Source organism: Vanessa atalanta, chromosome 22, assembly GCF_905147765.1.
Source record: "Vanessa atalanta chromosome 22, ilVanAtal1.2, whole genome shotgun sequence".
In the NCBI taxonomy this organism is placed as follows: Eukaryota; Metazoa; Arthropoda; class Insecta; order Lepidoptera; family Nymphalidae; genus Vanessa; species Vanessa atalanta.
This window is the reverse complement of record NC_061892.1, coordinates 8,923,853-8,942,396: the sequence shown is the minus strand read 5'-3', so window position 1 is coordinate 8,942,396 and position 18,544 is coordinate 8,923,853. Positions and strand designations below refer to the sequence as shown.

Below are 18,544 nucleotides of genomic sequence, written 5' to 3'. Positions count from 1 at the left end.
AAAAAAAGAAGTTCATAAAATTCGAAAGTAAAAGAAACGCGAAAGCAATAAGAAAGTGGTCTTTTTTGTTTTTAATTTTAATGTAACATGATGTTTTTCCATACTTAAATACTCAACATATCCCTTGTCAATAATTATTAAATTTTTTAAAAATAATTATCACTGAACTTGAAATCCAAGGTGACATACAAATTTGGCTAATAAATGCAAAATCAATTTATTTGTTTTAGCGTATTTGCGAAAACTTATATGAAAGGGCCAATTTTGCGTTTGCGTATTATGGGTACTCGCGCCCGCAAAGACGACAAAATTAAGTCGACTTCGCTAAAGCCTTTTTAATATATATAAAAATTGAGTAAATTATACTTACTGAAAAGACTACTTATTATAAAGAAACCTAAATTATATTTAAAAAAAAAACAGGTAGAATAAAAACATTGATTACTAAGTGTAATTTTTTATTTCTATGATACTCTCAAATACATAGCAGTCTTAATTTAAAAAAATATACAAGTTTGGCACGTGACATACACGCAAGCAGTTTTACCATTCGTTTGCAAATATTTTTAAATTTTCTTAAGTCACATTGGAATTAAAATGTCCTTAACTATATACTATATCGATCAATCATGACGATAGAAGTTATCTTAACAAATAGGATACTCTGTTATATTCCTTTTTTAACCTGTACCATATTTTAAAGATTGTGTTAAATTAGTCTACCGTCACCTGATATATACCATTTAAAAAAATAAATAAAGTTATTTAAGCTGTAAAACATGTTCTTTCCTGTGGAAGTCTTAAAATCAAATTTAAAATAAGTATACCACATGATGGCAAACATATTCTTTTTTTATAACTTTGTTAGGCAGATGCTTAAATGGGCGACCTGATGGTAAGTGGTCACCACTGGCCATAGATATTAGCGCCGTAAACATTTTTCATTGTGTTACGAGATTTTAAGGAAATAAATAAAAAAAATTGTTGTTTGTAAAGCAGGTTGACGATATATAAATTTAACATTGTATGTACTAATAGATGTGTTTATTTTACCACTGGTCAGATACAACATCTTATAAATTTTAATTACTTAAAATAAATTTTGTCAAAAATTAAATTTCTTATCAAGACCTTAAATAACCTAAATATAGTAACATAAATGTATTTGTCTATATATTAAAATTCTATATGGTCGAAATCAATTTTTTGATCAAGTTTTCGTGTGTAGTGTGTTATCGTCATCTAATTCAAAGATAGGTTATAGAATTATATCAATACTTTCAGTTTTGGGTGCAAATTTTTGTTTGGTGTGCAAGGCCAAATGCCTTGCACACCAATTAAAAAAATTAGTATGAATTACATTAACATAAGTCTAAATTTTTATGAGAAACTTGTTCGAATTACAGGGCAAAGTTTTATATGTAAGATTTGGATGGAAAAATGTATGTAATGTAATACTAAAACTTTTCACTCTGATCACGTGTCTTTAATCGACATAGCCTTTACTATCATCGTAGACAATACAAATAATGATAAAACTTAACACGGTAGGTAACAATATTTTTTTTAACTTTTTGGATTAGGCAAACAACTCGCTAGCCTACGAGATATCTTTTCTTAAAAGTAATTCATGTTTGTATACATAAAACGAATTTCACTTGACACGAAAGCCACACATTACAATTATATAGCTTTGACCAATCGAAGGAGTAAAGATTAACAAAGCTTAGATTAACATATTCCATGCGATTAGCTAACAGGTTTGCTATATTATGTTTAACAGACGGCTCTTGATTAATATATCTTTATTTATAATAAATTCCACCTTAATAATACTAACAAATTTTTGATAATCAACTTCGAACACATTCGATACGCCATTTTTTCACGAATCCATATTACTATAGATTACATGACCTGTCCAATGATATCTTTACTCCTAGTAGTTGGAATAGGCTATACATATAATTGCCTTAGTTATTTCTTGTAGATTATATTATAAAGTTGATAATAATTAACAAATAAATGTAAACAATAAAAATAGAACCAATATTAAATACGTTTATTGGGTGCAGCAACAGTCAAGTCGAGTTCATGATCGCACTTATTACATTAACACAGTAACACTGTTAATAAACATTACATTAGAATATTTACAGTTCGCCGCCAGCGACTCGTGTAGATATGTCTAAGTATCTGAAACAAAAATGAAATAATAAGATGGCAAAGTATTTATCGTATAACATTTAAATTTTAGATAATACTGCTCTTGTTACTACGTTTTGTGTTATTCTTTATGATATAGGTAGGTGGATGTGCAACTGGGCCAAATAAGATTGGAACTAAGACTAAGATGTTATGTCCCTTATACCTGTATTTATTCAGTAATTGCAAGAGAAAATATAAGCAAGACAACTCTGTGAACGGTACCCATTGTGATCACCAGCAGCACGGCGCTGCGTGCTCACAATCAGCCTGTACTTCCCCCACGGTATCACAGCGCTCGGAGCTCTGGGCTCACCTTCACTCCCACACGGCCGGCAGCGGTCGCACGGGGCTGCGCCAGACGGCGGAGGAGGTGCGCTTGAGGCGGGCGCGCTCGATGTCGGGGAAGATCTCGCGAAGGTCCGGCGTGTGCGCGCGGACAGAGAACAGCCTGTCCACGTGCCGGCTGGCGATGCGCGCCTGGATTATGAGCTGTTGACGGCGGGCCTGCATCGAAGGGCAATTTTTAATTATTGCTTTTGTAATATTTCAGGAAAATAAATAACAGATTAGTGTTGTATTTCGCCGAATGAGCCGAGATGGCTAAGTGGTTAGAATTCATGCATCGTAACCGATGACTGCGGGTTACGCCCAGGCAAGCACTGGATTTCCATAATAATTTGTGTTTATAATTCATCTCGTGCTCGGCGGTGAGGAAAATTTTGCCACTTGTGTAGTCACCAAAGCGCGTCGGAGCCGCGTGGTTGAATCAAATGAATGAGGAGATCTAAGTTAGCCCAGCAATAGGACATCCTACGGGCTTTACATCGTATTGCATTAAATTTCTATTTTATGAAACAATAAATACTATGTCAAAATAGTAAATGTACCTTTGATGTAGACCAGATGGGTGCAGGTCGTTCTGGGGGCTCTTCGTCTTCATCAGAGTTGAGGTATTGGAACCCGTCAGCCATGTATACGGGATCCAGAGCCGGTGCGCTTTTTAGTGGTGTCAGGACTGCGGAAAGATAACTTTCGTTATTATGCAAACCAAAGAGAATTTTTAGATACTTAGTGTACAATATCTTATATTACAGTAAAATATATATAAAATGTATTGCATAATCGTAACTTTGGTAGTTAATCGACAAGAAAATAGTCATATTCTTTTATATATGATAATATCAAAACTTTGGGTGACCCTTAACCTACCATACTTTACAACTATAAGTTGCTGTGAAATTGGAACTAAAATAAGTGGCAGTGATTACAATGCCTCATTTAATCTTCAAACTAAAAAAGTGAAAGTAAATATTTAATCTAGCTTAATATTATTAGACAAAAACTGTTCAATTATGATTTTTATTCATTGAACTTACTTTTTTCTCCGTCCATTCTCTGTTTCATCTTTTGTCTCTCCATGAACTCCTTTTGTCTCCTCTCGATTTCCTTAGCCATTATTGCGGCCTCTTTCTTCATACTAAAATATTTACATTTGACTTTTTAGGTTTTGTACGCTGAATTATTTATTGAAAAGTAAGGTATTGTGAAGAAATATATATTGGTAACCATATTGATTATAGTGTGTCATATTTATATATATTTGCAGCCAGAAATTGCTTCCAGGGAGGAAGATAAATATATAAATAAAAATAACCGAAATATATTTTTTCGACTACATCTTACAAATTTCACTTAGCTATCTTATCTTAACTGTAGAATTGCATGAAATGATTACTGAAGTTTAAGTCGTGGTCGACTCATCTTATAAGAAAGTCATTGTGGTGCAATTTTAGCGATTTCAATTTGCTGGCTATGAGAAAGAATTTGACTTGATAATTAATGAATATTTAATTAAATAAAGCTCACATTTTGTGACACAGAAAAAATTGGGCTATATAAGGCATGACCTTTTTGAATTGGATAAGAATCTTATATTTCATTAAAAAAAAAAAATCTGTAAATTCTTACGCCTCCGCTTCTTCTAATTGCTTTTTTCTCGCAGCTTCCGCCCGTTTCTGCTCATCAGCGAGCCGTTGCTGTCTCGCTTGCTCCTCGGCTCTCCGTCTCTCCTCCGTTTCAGCTACTTTACGTGCTAGCTCGTGTTTTTTCTGTGAAAAAATGGCAATTGCTTTTATTAAAAAACTTGTAGTAAAGTTTTTAAGTCATAATATTGTATGTGTTTTTGACATGTTATATTGTTTTTGAATAAAGACACGTCGTCCGTGTCTCGGGTTAATATGTGTACAGCGCAGACGTGTACTAAGTGTGGGTACCCGCTCGGCCTCCCGCTGGCGCTCCAGCTTGCCCAGGTCGGCGTGCGCCTGCTTCTCCTGGCGCTCGCGCGCGGCGGCCTGCAGCAGCGCGCGCCGCTCGCGCTCGGCCGCGCCGCGCGCCGCCGCCGCCGCCGCCATCTTCTCCTCGCGCCGCCTGACACGGAAGGCACACGATTACATATTACGCATAATTAAGTCAACATTTATTTAGAACTTTGTCAATTAATATTAGTTTATTTTATATGATTGAAAAAAACAGTTGTCACTTCCCATTCATAGCCATTTCGATGTAAATTGATCAAGGTTTATTTAAAACTTTTTTTTATTTCTACGCGAATGGACGAAGGTTTCACCTGATGGTATGTATGGGCACCACCACTCATAGATATTGGCGCTGTAAGAAATAATAACCATCTCTTACGTCACCAATGCGCTATCGACCTCGGAACTGAGATGTTATGTTCCTTGCCCCTGTAGTTATTAACTCACAAACCGAAACATAGCGTTAAAGAATGTTTCTGTTTGGCAGTACAATAAATGATGAATGGGTACCTACTCAGATAAACTTGCATATTTGGGTTGCGTTATTACTATGGGTTAACCTCCTGGGAAGTAATCCCTGAATGAGGAAGAGCAAGGCCAAATGTAATATTAATTAAATCCTATTCATATTTACGCGTCTACATTGAAATTAAAATAATGTACAGATGTAGTGTATAATCCTTTTGTATCGGCAAAACTCGGAACAACGATAACACCCGAATGGTGCCGATGTGTCTATGAATTACTGTATTATTAAATTACGTGTAGGTATCAAATAAATCGCATACTTTATTTATCAATGTCAAATGTCAAAGTGCCCGTTTGACGTATATTACAATGAGATGTTAAAACCACCACGATTCTATCATATAAAGAATTCGTTAGGTAAACAAAAATATAACTAGTTACCGATGACGTTTTATTTCAATAAAACGCACTGATAAAAACCAAATTCCGGTTGAGATGGTCTAATGATTCTATAAGGATTGGAACCCCAAAAGTCTAACTATAAGTCAAAACTACAGTAGGATTTTGCAGATCTTTTTATAACAATAAATTTTTGTAATTAATTAAAAATACTATGACATAACAAAAAAGACACCTCAACATAAAAAAAAACATACCAGCAGAGAAATTAATATAAATAAATATGATTTGTTAATGTGGATCGAATAAAATCAATGCTTATTATTTACAAAAATGACAGACAAGAGTGAAATGTAAAAAGTATATCAAAATATAGGTGGCCTGCATTAATACACGAGTCCATGAAGTTCATCACAAAATCTAACATAAATATCAACAAAATATTTCTGTGGTATTAACTACTCTATATAGATACTTCCTCTTGCAATGCGACCGTTCCCTACGTTGTCTCGATGGGTACTGAGTGCGAGTGAAGTAGTAAGACAAAAACGAACATTTCCGAGAAAATACGAAAGGAAAGGATTATTCACTACATCTATACATATGAAAGCATACAATATTTTATATGACAAGCAGTCTGACTTTATGATAAAAAAATACTCACTTTTTCTGCAACTCTCTCTTTGCTTCCAGAAGTGCTTCTTTTTTACTTCTGGCATCCTCCTTTTCTTTCTTCTGGGTCTCTTCTGCTTCTCTGGCTCTATTGATAGCACTTAGTTTCGAAGTCGATGACGGAATTTTGGTTGAAGACATTACGTTTGCACGTGGCTTCGTTGCAGAACTCGATATCTGGAACGTTTATATAGAATATCAACTCTCCAATTAGGGAGAGGCAAACAAGGATCTGCCCTGGTTGGTATTCCACGGAATGTCGAATACATGTTTGAAAAAAAGAGATTTCCAAAGTGCCTAGCGTACATCTCACGCTCATCTATTGAATATTATTTATTTATACGGTTATAACATGCAGATCCCAAGAATAGGTGCAAATCCCGGACTGGGACAGCAGCAAGTTATTGCATCTGCTATCCAGAAATGCTCAGGAAGAGTCCACACTCGTGAAATAAACTGTATTGAAATATACTTAGCAAATATAATCTAATTTGTATTCTTTTGCCGTCTGTACTCTTAGTCGACTCACGCACACTAAGATATCTTGTAAGTAAGAGCGTCACTCTTACTAATGCACGATAATAATTCCTTCGTGAGTAAATGATCTAGAGTATGTAGTCAGTTGCAGTTGACGTATGCCATATGTTTATTACAAAGTCAAAGTCAAAAATCTTTATTCAATATAGAAGTGTTTGCACTTGCTTATTGATTGTCAAAAATCTACCACCGGTTCGGAATTTAGCACCTCGGACCTGAGAAGAACCGGCGAAAGAAACTCAGCGGGATATATTTTTTTTTCATTTTTTTTAACCATTTTCCATGTAGGTACAATAATAAGTATATTTTAGTTGTTTGAAACAGCCTGGAGGCGATCATTTCATTCCCAAGGTGTGCAGTCAACTAAAAAGTCATTAGTGTTGTAATATCCTTTAGCACACAAACGCTCTTTAACGACTCTTTTGAATTTTATAATTGAATAATTTTGAACGTTTTCTGGGATCCTGTTGTAAAAACGTATACCTTGCCCCAAAAAAGAGTTACTAACCCTGTGTAATCGGGTACTTGGAGTAACGTTTATTAAAATTTTAGTAAAGTTTATTCTTGTTCCTAGTGTTAATAGAATGTACGTCACAATTTCTGGGAAAATCATTTATGTTTTTGCGTACATACATAACATTATCAAAAACAAATTGAGAAGCGACAGTCATTATTTTAATTTCTTTAAATTTACCTCTTAACGAATCTTTTGGGACCAGGTTATAAATTGCACGAATAGCCCTCTTCTGCAGTACAAAAATAGTATTAATGTCAGCTGCATTACCCCAGAGTAGGATGCCATACGACATTATACTATGGAAATAACTGAAGTACACAAGGCGTGCCGTATCCACATCAGTCAAAAGTCTAATTTTTTTTTTACCGCATAGGTCTAAGTCTATTCGCCAATTTATTTATATGGGGGCCCCATTGGAGCTTAGAGTCTATTGTCATACCAAGGAACTCTGTAGATTCTAAAACATCTAATGCTTCCCCGTTTAAACGTACACTCGTTTTGACACATCTTACATTGGGAGTAGTGAATTTAATACATTTAGTCTTTTTACTATTTAACATTAAATTATTAACACTAAACCAATTTACTATTTCAGAGAGAGTATTGTTCACATCGTCATATAATGAAAGACGTCTTTTTATTTTAAAAATTAAAGAAGTATCATCAGCAAACAATACTATCTCGAGTTTATCACCTAGGAGATGTGGCAGGTCATTTATATAAACAAGGAAGAGAAATGGTCCAAGAATTGATCCTTGAGGGACCCCCACAGTAACTGGAGACCCGGGAGATCTCTTTCCATTTACATCAACCCTCTGAATGCGATTGCTCAGATACGAAATCAGAAGACTGAGTGCAGTGTCCCTAATTCCATAATGACGTAGCTTCCTGACCAAAGTTTCATGTTGCACACAATCAAAGGCCTTAGATAAATCACAAAATATCCCTAAGGCATCCTGTGACTCCTCCCAGGCCCTGTAAATATTTTTAACGAGCTCAACACCAGCGTCAGTTGTCGAGCGACCCCTTGTAAATCCAAATTGTTTCTTGTGTAGCAACTTGTTATTGTTAAAATGTACTAGCATTTGATTTAGTAATAACTTTTCAAAGATCTTGCTAAGAGACCATCTCAAACTTTGGTACAGTCTGTTATTATGTCAATAGACTTGTCATACAATGTACATACTTGTTACAAAGAAATACTCTACTTTAATATAACTGTACAATAAATAGCTTACTTGTGTTACTTTCCCATTGAAGATCATACTGTTCATCTTAGTCAATGTCTCAGTTGAGAGAATAACTTTGGATACTTTGTCTGGAGGTGTTTGCTCTGTAGTTTCCTCCTGAAAAAAAAAAAATAATTATAAGCCTTTTTAAATTCTTAGCTTATTTATATAATTATTTATATAATTCAATTCAATTCCCAGGTCCGATAAAATATTATTGGGTTAACAACTTCATATATTGAGTCAATTGAACTTATCATACCTTTTTAGCCATAGCTCTCGTCTTCGTTCTGGTCACTCTGGTAGCCAGTTCTTCAAACTGCTGCACTTTTTCTTTAACAGCTGACCTGATATTTGACACACAAGCTTAATTAATAATTCTAATTTTTTGAGAAACTACTTATACTTCATTGTATAATTTATACATAAAATAACCAGCAGTAACTTTCTTGCAGCTTGATTAGGCTCGTATCTCTTTGTGAGGAAGTTTTTGGAACTTACTCTACCACACTGATCTCGTTGAGGTTTCCTCATAATGTTTATTTTTTATATTAACGCACGAAAACTAAGTAGTTTGAATCGACTTGACCTGGTTGAGATCCTCATTTCGAAGCCACATCTATACTAATATTATATATGCGAAAGTAAGAAAGTATCTTAGTTTGTCCGTCTGTTACGCTTTCACGACCAAACCGTTTAACTAAATTTGTTGAAATATGAACCCCAAGGACTTGAACTATTTTTTATTCTCAACACTTGACGACTTACCCCTAAATCGTGAGTAAAGCCGTGTACGACTACTACATTAACACTAACTAGTATAACATATAGATATTATATATTCTTGTATATAATACTCACGTGGGTTGCGGCAATGGTGGTATTTTAGGTGGGGTCTGGACTTCTATACTGTCACTGTCGTCAGTTAACAACGAGTTATCTTCCGTTACATTTGTTACTTTTGGATCTGTAAATATTACATACATGTCATTGTGTAGTTAGGACTTATTTCAAATTTGGAAAAATAATTAAAATTTGAAGAGTTTTGCAATTAACAATTTGTAACTAAGTCATATTAATATTAATATTTTTATTCTTTGCCTCTTTTCGTTTTAACTTTTACGGAGGATTGTTAACTTTGGCTAGAGATGTAAATATCGATTATCAACTTGGGCTTAGTTAAGATAATGTGTAAGAACCATAAATATCTTAGAAGGTCTAGTTTCAGGCTCAGATTGCACGTATTGCAATTGATTACCTTTATCGATGACAACTGTGGAATCCATTATTGCATTTGTTTGTGGTTTGTCCAAAACAACCGTCGTATTACATGTTTCCAACACAACTGTTTCGTTCATTTGACCCTGGAATAAATAATAAATTAGGTATCAAATATTAGTCATAGTAAAAAAGTACTCTTTGGAGATGGTGTTGTAAATGTAATTAATAAACTTTTAATGAATTTAATTGTAAGTTTAGGATAATTCTATTTAACTGCACAATACATATTATTGTATGCGAACAAAGGTGCACACTGTTCCCTCACTTGAGAGAAGAAGACAAGACACCCTCCCAAGGCACAGGATTGTAAATACTTTTAACTTTTAGGCTGTAATCTGTTACAGATTATTTATAAAAAAAAAAAATAGAAATAATTCAATAACTTTTTAACATCCCAACCAGATTGCTTCATCACTATCAGATGAATAACATTAAAGAAAAGACATTCATGTTTATTTGTATAGACAAAAATATCTATCACTCACCACATTTTTGGGTGTAACCGGTGCATGGTTATAAACACCATTGGGAAGAACAACAGTTTTATCCATGTCATTGGATATCACAACCGTCGCATTCATCGCTACACTGATTACTTTCGTTTTATCCAAATTTATGTTATCTGTTTCATCACTAGCGGACTCTGTATCTTTTTTATTTATTTCATTTGTATGTTTATGTGTAGTTTCATTTTGTACTTTTTTGATTAGGTTCTCTTGTAATTTAAGTTTTGTGTCATTTGTCTTCTTGATCATTGGCAGTACGGGCGAATGGACTTCCGGCTGTGATATCCTTTCTTCCTTTGGAGATATTATTTCTGGTTGAGGTTGCGCTTCTTCAATCTTTTCAGTTTCTTTTTCACTGAAAGTAATTATATTTTGATTATTAGGATGCTCGATGAGCAAGTTTAATAATATCTACTGGCTCTTTCAACATGAAAATTTTGGTCACAAACCCATGACCCAAACAAAGAAGCAGCATGATGGAATTAGCTCCAAAACTTCTCCCAAGAAGAGAGTAAGTATTTCCCGAGTTGTGATAAATTTTCAGACTGTTTATGTTACTATTAAGATAGTGTGTAATCAAATTAACATTGATATATTCTGGATAATTTCACACACTTGAACTCACTTTTAAAGAATATTAAAAGTGATACGGATGATAAATCCCGCGCAAAACAGAATCACATTGACAATATGCATTTGTAAATGTCCTTCAAGCTGATATTACACATGCAGATGGCATTCAGACAACAGAACAAAATGCTCGATGGAATGTCAGTCTATACTCACGCAGGCTTTTGGATTCGTCGAGTGCGTTTCGTCCTTGGTTTTTCAGCTGGAGAAGCTGTAACTGAAAATTATAGAATAAAGTAACAGACTTTTTTTTTTTGAAAACAGATTTTTTGTATGATTATATTTATTTCGAATAAATGATTGTTATATTTACAATAAATAATCTACTCACCTGTTTCATTTTGTACTGGAGTTTCAATTTCTTTTTCAGTGTCAGCAGCTGTTGGCTCAGCGGCCTACAAAAATAATATACATATATAGTACCAGGGATGGTTTCGTACATACACATTTATGTGGAAACTACTAAACAAAACTCTTTAATTTTTGTACATAATTTGACCATCAATGGTCTAGTGGCCCGTCTGTTCTATTTAAAATTACGATGAGATATATATACTTTTTTAGCTCTGGTGCGTTTCGGTCTAGCTTCCGCGGGCTGAGTCTCTTCGGTGTCGGTCTGTTTTGCCGACCGGGAGCTTGCTCGCGTTGATCTGTTTGATGCTAGAAAACGAATAATACATTAAGCAATATGCCAATAAACACCCCCGAAGCTTTATTACTAATTATAACTACTACTATTAACTAACTCTAAAGAACATTAATTTTATAAATTATCTTTTGAAAGATAAAATAAAAAAATATATATATATGGATGAACCAAACAATTTTATCACTTTAAGACATTTTTAACCTTATAAACATGTACTTCCAAAATAACAACATGATAAAAATACTTCATAATGTTTGCAGCGAGTGGAGATGCATGTCTGTTAGTCTCATAATTATATATAACTAACTAACCAGGTTGTGAAGGCAATGTGTCAGTCTGTTTCCTTGTTCGCGTAGTTCTTCGTCTTCCTGAAGTTTCTTCTTCTGGGACCTCCTCTGGTTTTTCTTTAGGTACAGCTTTACGTGGTTCTAGAATATTTTATTAGTTGTATTTATTCAGTTAACAATAAAGGCATTCATAGCATATGCCAATATAGAAATCAGTCCTCCTCGTTAGTGCGTACGGCAGCACTAGTCATTACAAACGTAACCATGCAATCGAAGTTTCTGAGTTATAAAAAGTTATAATTCCACTAACTGGGGACGGGCGCGAAGGGCGGCGGCATGGCCAACTCGTCCTTGTCCACTTCTCGTTTCACTTCGACATTCAGCGGCAAACATTCCAGGTCCATCGGCTCGGGTGGCAGGGAGATCTTCTCCTGTTTGACTGTAAAATTTGACATGAGATTCTATAATTACATATGCATTAAATATGTAATTCACTCATAATCCAATGATACAGCAAATCTGACTCAACCAGGAAGAGTTTAAACCAACAGAGTTATTTGCGATGAGTCAAATTAAAGAGGTGTTTTCCATTTGATCAATTCCATATGCTTGTAGATGTCATTTTCAAAATACTTTTTATGTTTTTGAGTGGTACTTTTACATTTAATGACTCAAAAGTATTTAAGAGTCTACTTGCATAAAGTATTTTTGTTTTTTAAATTGATGATTTCAAAGAGAACAACCAAAAACACGCGTGTGGCCTTATATCCACACAAGACAAAGAGGGAGATATTATAAATTACCTTGTACAAGTGGAATGGGTTCTGCATTTTCCTTGTCATCCTCTTTCCCCCGACGACGGCTTCTACCGGATTTCTCATTGGAGTCTTCTCTACGAAGTTTCTGAGTGAGGTTTACATTCACCTGTTAAAACATTTAGTAAGTTTAATTTTGCAAATGCAAATGTAAGAAAATCAACACTAAATCTAACAATATGTTAAGTAAATCAAAAAATTGTGCAAGAAATATTGGTGCACATATCTATTAAAATAGGTTATTTTATTTATTTTACACATAGGGGAAGGGATACACTCTTTTTTTTCTACAAATCCTAGTGTATTTATTTCTATGATATAATTATTTAAAAAGCATCACCAAATAGACAAGTGTTTAAGCTATCAAAGATAAAGTTTGGGGTTACTTTTCCTTGATTTCCATACAGGATGTATAAATTTAACTATATACGAGCAGGATTTGTAAGAGCATTTATTTATTTAACGAAATAGTTACACCATCAACTTGTCACTAAACACATAAAAGTACCAACTGATATAGGTAATATTCAATGTGATATATCTTTTGAAAGGTGTAAACAGCATTTGAGAATAGAACTAAGAACTATTGAGTTTTTATTCAAAAGTGCCTTTAGGGCCCCATTAGAGAAGGGGAACATTTTTATTTATATATGGTACTTAGTAAAAATAATATTAATAAAATTTGTTTCAAACCTGTTTGCTAATAATGCTCTGTGCTTTAACTGATGCATTTCTTTTCTGTCGTTTATCTTGTTCGGGGCTCTCCATACCATCCACTTCATTTTTGCTACGTTTCTTGGAGCCTCTACGTTCAATACTTTCCGTTGATGTACGATCATCGTTTGATTTAGAGCTGGATCGTTTTGATTTTTCTTCTATTGTCTTGACTGAATCATCTAAACAAGTAGTAGTAGTAGTAAAAATTTCTCTATATTCAACATATTTTTTTATTTTTTACACATTATTAATTTTTAATAAGGCAGTATGAATTAGACTCCATACAGATAATTAATCATTAACTAAAGAATATTTTAAGCTAATTTTTAATTATATTTGTTGCTGAGATTGTTATTTTATTGAAACAAAAATATAATAATAACTAACTAAAATTGACATTAATTCAACTGAATAGTTCTCATTATTTTATGGATATGTATTTTTTTTAATGCAATGTGATATTATTATAAAAAATAGTTTCTTGTAGATGGTAGGATTTAACTGTCTGTCTGCTGTTTTTTTATTGCTTATTTTTTATTTAGTTAATGTATTGTCTAGAATTGTAGTTATTTTCGACCTTGATAATGCTTTTCTTCCTCCCTTACCTTATTCATAAAGAATAACAATTACATCTACAATGCAAATATATTTATTTTGTTTATTAGATTCACATTATTACAATTTGTTTCGTAGATTCTTTAATAAAACTATTAAGGGATTGAATACGGTTGTAATAAAGAAAAAAAAATATTTAAAAACATACGTTTACTAGAACGTTAAAATCTGATGAATTTCGAAAGATTAAGATTAGGACATATGTTATTTTATAAATATAAAATATATATTACAATTTCAAAAGTTTAAGTTTAATAATATCAATATAATATAGATATGTAATACGTACCATCGTCTTCATTTATACTCTGAAGGGTTGTTAAAGCGCTTTTATCTTTTTGAGTCTTGTCCCGCGTTCTGCTTTTGCCATTTTGAAATTCTTCTTCAAACTTATCAAAACACAGGAACGCGGCCTGGAAACGAATTTATGGCACTCATTTAAACACGAATTACACTTTTTAACACACTTATGCACTGGATATCATAATTAATTGAACAAAAAATCTCGCGGCAATAAAATTTCAAGCTGTAGGATATTCGTATTTATGATTAAAATTGAACATTGTAACTGTATTACCTTAAGATCATCATTAAAGTTTTTTGTAAAAGCATTCGATATTTCACAGATTTTGGGGAGCAATTCATTAAAAATTGACATAATTGGAAAAAGGACTTCACTTTCATAAAAGTTTTATAAATTTGACAAACGCTCTAAAACACTACACAATCGAAAACCGTTTGAAATTGAAAAACATATGTACCAACACAACACAACCAATACATTGTAAATGTTGGCTTTGGTTGCGTTCATTGAAACGACAGATAAAATATTGTTACACTCGATTAAACTGTTACTTTAAAATAAAAATTAAAATGTAATAGATGGAATAAATATCAAAACACTGTTCTTTTTAATGGAATGAATAACATTTTGTTTGAATATTAAATTAAACTTACATTTTCAAGATGAAATTAATTTAAAGGTAATCCGATAGATGTCACTTTATACAAAAAAAATATTGTTTATTTTTATTTTGTCATATTATATTCCTTGATTTCAATTTTGTTTGATTATATAGGCTTATTTTAGTTAATGTATCTGTAAACTATAATAACTAATCCAAACTAAAAGTAACCGTTTGACATGTATTATGCTTGTGTTATTATGTTTCGAAAACAATTTAGTATGTATAATTATGTAGATGTTCACTTATATATGTATGTTTATTTATATAGCCGAGAGTCTCATATTTTTACCAATAATGTTTGAGAATTAAGATTAATTCACGCAACACGAAAAATATAGGTATTATCATTAAAGATGTTCGGTCTAGTCGGCGACTTTTCGGTAAAGTTTGGCGACTAACTTGCTATTTTATGCTTTATAGAATGTATATAGGAAGAATTACATTATTGTATTACATTTTTTTTTTGTTACAAATAAATACATCTGATATATTAATAGGTTACGCCGATTTTTGTTCCAGTGATTATGGGACGATAGCTGCCGCTTATGGTCTCATTTTATAGAGCTCCAGTTGTATATGTGCAGAAAAATAAAGAGAATTCTTGTATGCAATTTACTAAATTGTTAGAATTTAGCAAAGAATTAATTTTAGAGAGCGAATAATTACTGGCCGGTTAGAGAGCGGTACTACGGCTGTAAAAGAAACTATTTTTATTTTTTTTATACAAATCGTAAGAAATTCAAAGTAAATTGCTATCGATAAACTTCGAACTGAACTAAAGTGTATTATATGGCAAAAAAGATTTCATTTAAACAAGGTTAGACGGTTACATATGTAGATGAGTAACACTTCAATCAAAACAAAACCTGCCATAGGTTTGGAAATTCCTAAAAAATCTTTTGAATTAACGCGAGTCTTGTGGTACACATACTAGATTTAGATTAATTATCATTTGTCACTGGATTCACTTGACTTTTACATGAATCATTATCCAATTGGTAAATAAAAATCCATAAGACTATATTTTTGGCATAAATAATATTATCTTAAAATCTTTCATTTTAATGAACATTTACACTTTATTTTTTGCACATATACACCGCTCTGACCTGTGCAAAGCAAAAATCAACAGGTCGATTAATCGGCCGACTAGTCGGTCTCTGTACAACCGGCTAATCGGTTAGTCGTCTTGTCGGTCAAAGTTATAATCGGCACATCTCAATTTATTATTATTATATAAATATATTATTGAAAATCATTAATTAATAATTGTCTTGAATAATAGACTAATAAGCAAAGATAGGCCCGTAGATTACTTACTTTTCAAACGCACTTCTATTTATTAAAGATAAAACATATTTTATTTTTAAAATAAAACAAAACGTTTAATACTTCATTGTTTCGTCGTCTACATAATTATGATCACTTATAATTAAAACACGCTTGTGCGTTGATAATTACTAGTCCTCGATTCCTTTGTGTATTGTTTTCTTACCCTATGTACGACAGAGTTCTTAGTGTTGTTAAAACAGCAGACATATTAAAAAAAAAACATATATACTTTTTTTTTATATTGAATAGTATTTGAGCGCATTATTATACACAAATTATAATTAACAAATGTATTACAGCCCCTGTGGCGAAAGTTCCAGGTAGTCGTGTTATAACTTAGACTGTTTGCTCAATTTGTGTCAAGATTTTGTATTTTTTTAGTTTTTGCTTTTATTTCTTTTAATTTGGAGTAATTTATTATTGTTTTGGTTTCCTTTTTGTTACTTCATATCTTTCATATTTTTGTTGTTATTTTAAAGATTTATTAATGTAAGAGTGTAATGTTTTGTTATTACTTTGTTATTTGATGTGTAAAATGTAAACGCCTGTAGTGGTGTATCACACCGTACAAGAATGTATTTCTTACTTTTTCTTAAATATTTTGTGAATATGCCGATGGTGTTTCGAAAATTAATAAATAAATAAAATAAATAAATAACGGATACTGTGCATATTTTTAATTGAAAATTGTCTGATTTTGCAGTAATAATGATCTTCCAGAATTCAGATTAACCGACCTTTTTTAATATTTATAATCTAAGCTGTAACAAAATATATGTACCTGATCAATTGGTTGAATAACATACTCGTACATACAAATTTCTTTGAATAAGCATTTAGTTACGTTTAAATCTTCATTTTACACGATTAGGTAAGTACATTAAATGTATAAAGCCGATGAGCTTTATGATTTTGAATGTTGATTCAGTTACATAAAATAGGCATATAAGATAATTAAATACACAAAAAAGTGTTCTATACATCATTATGTGTATAATATCAATAAATCCTAATTAGTGTCCCCAATAACAAAAGCAAGTCAAAGTTTTTTTACTATCCACTTATATATAATCTTTTTATTACATTTTTATTATTTACTTACTGAATCCTTGTGTTTTAAGTAATATTACAATTTTTTTTTCTAAAAATATTCGTGATAAATTCATGATAGACACGATTTGCATCAGAATTGCTCTACGATTTTGCGAAATCATCGTTGCTGATGCATTGGTACCTGCTAGTTAAATCGGACTAGATTAAGTCGTGTCGGTCATAATATAAATAAGACATAAGTCAACTTATCCCTATTCCAACCTTAACAGGAAAAAAGCCAAATGAACAACATTTGACTGCAAACTGACGCGATATAATTGGTCGAGAGCTTGATTAATCTATGATATTCACTACGGATTTACGAAAAAATTACGTTTGAACGTCGACGAAACGGTTATCGGAATTTTGGAAGTAAAATTAAAGTGGTAATAAGTGGTTAAGTTCAATAGTGTTGTATTATAAACAAATATATATTAATGATAAACTCTTAATAGTAAACAAGATATCTGAGTTATTAGCAAATCGCAGGAAATACGGTTAAAGGTTTGTTTATCTTTTTTCCTACATCCATTGGAATAGGATATAGTCTATAGCTATACCTACGTTAAAAGAACAGGATTGGAATTTGAGTGCATTTGAATCGAATACGATTTAGACAGATATCAATTCTATATTTAAATCTAATTTCAACTGAATTGTAATTAATCTTAGTTCCTAAGGTGGATGATGGTGGCGCATTGGTGATGTGAGGAATGGTTAATATAATTCTTGCAGCGTCTTTGTCTATGGGCGGTGGTGACCACTTACAATCAAGTGGCAGATTTGCTCGTCCGCCTACCTTTATCATAAAAAAGTGAACGAATCGTTTCTTGAATATTGTAAGCGGGGATTAGTTAGTTATCGCTACGACATATATATTAATAGAACTAAAATATGTGCACATATATAATATATATACGGAACTAAATAAATAATAACAATTTAAATTTCAAGTAGGTAATGTTGTGTGGCAAAAGGAAGCTCAGTATCGCTGAGTAGTATACTCAATACATTGTTGTTAATGTTTTAAATTGTCGTGATGGCAACACTGTTTCTATTTCTTTTTTTTATGCTATAGTTTATTATTCTAATGTTAAATTTATTTCATCGAAAAAGGGTTAGAACGTCCTGTAGTGTATTTATCAACGGCTGTCAGATTAGCTAGATACGACCGGAAATATCGTTTCGCCCTATGTCGTCTGTATTCAAATATTTATATATGTAGGATAATTTGATAATTCGAATTTACGTGAAAATCCAGAGGATATTGGGAAAACACGTATAAAATTTGGACAATGGTGATATTG

The 18,544-nt window shown here is 32.4% G+C and overlaps 1 protein-coding gene across 1 annotated transcript; it reads right to left on the bottom strand.

Moving 5' to 3' along the window:
* Positions 1-441: 441 nt before the first annotated feature.
* LOC125072828 (inner centromere protein) lies at positions 442-14,569 on the bottom strand. Its single transcript, XM_047683533.1, has 21 exons — positions 14,423-14,569; positions 14,135-14,258; positions 13,207-13,409; positions 12,502-12,622; positions 12,009-12,137; positions 11,723-11,839; positions 11,319-11,422; positions 11,094-11,157; positions 10,919-10,979; positions 10,112-10,487; positions 9,604-9,709; positions 9,207-9,312; positions 8,608-8,692; positions 8,355-8,462; positions 6,055-6,239; positions 4,482-4,635; positions 4,177-4,316; positions 3,585-3,685; positions 3,096-3,223; positions 2,522-2,712; positions 442-2,196 (listed from the first exon to the last, which is right to left on the bottom strand). The coding sequence occupies exons 1-20, from the start codon at positions 14,501-14,503 to the stop codon at positions 2,524-2,526; spliced, it is 2,682 nt and encodes an 893-aa protein (XP_047539489.1). The 5' UTR covers positions 14,504-14,569; the 3' UTR covers positions 442-2,196; positions 2,522-2,523.
* Between the last annotated feature and the right edge of the window lie 3,975 nt (positions 14,570-18,544).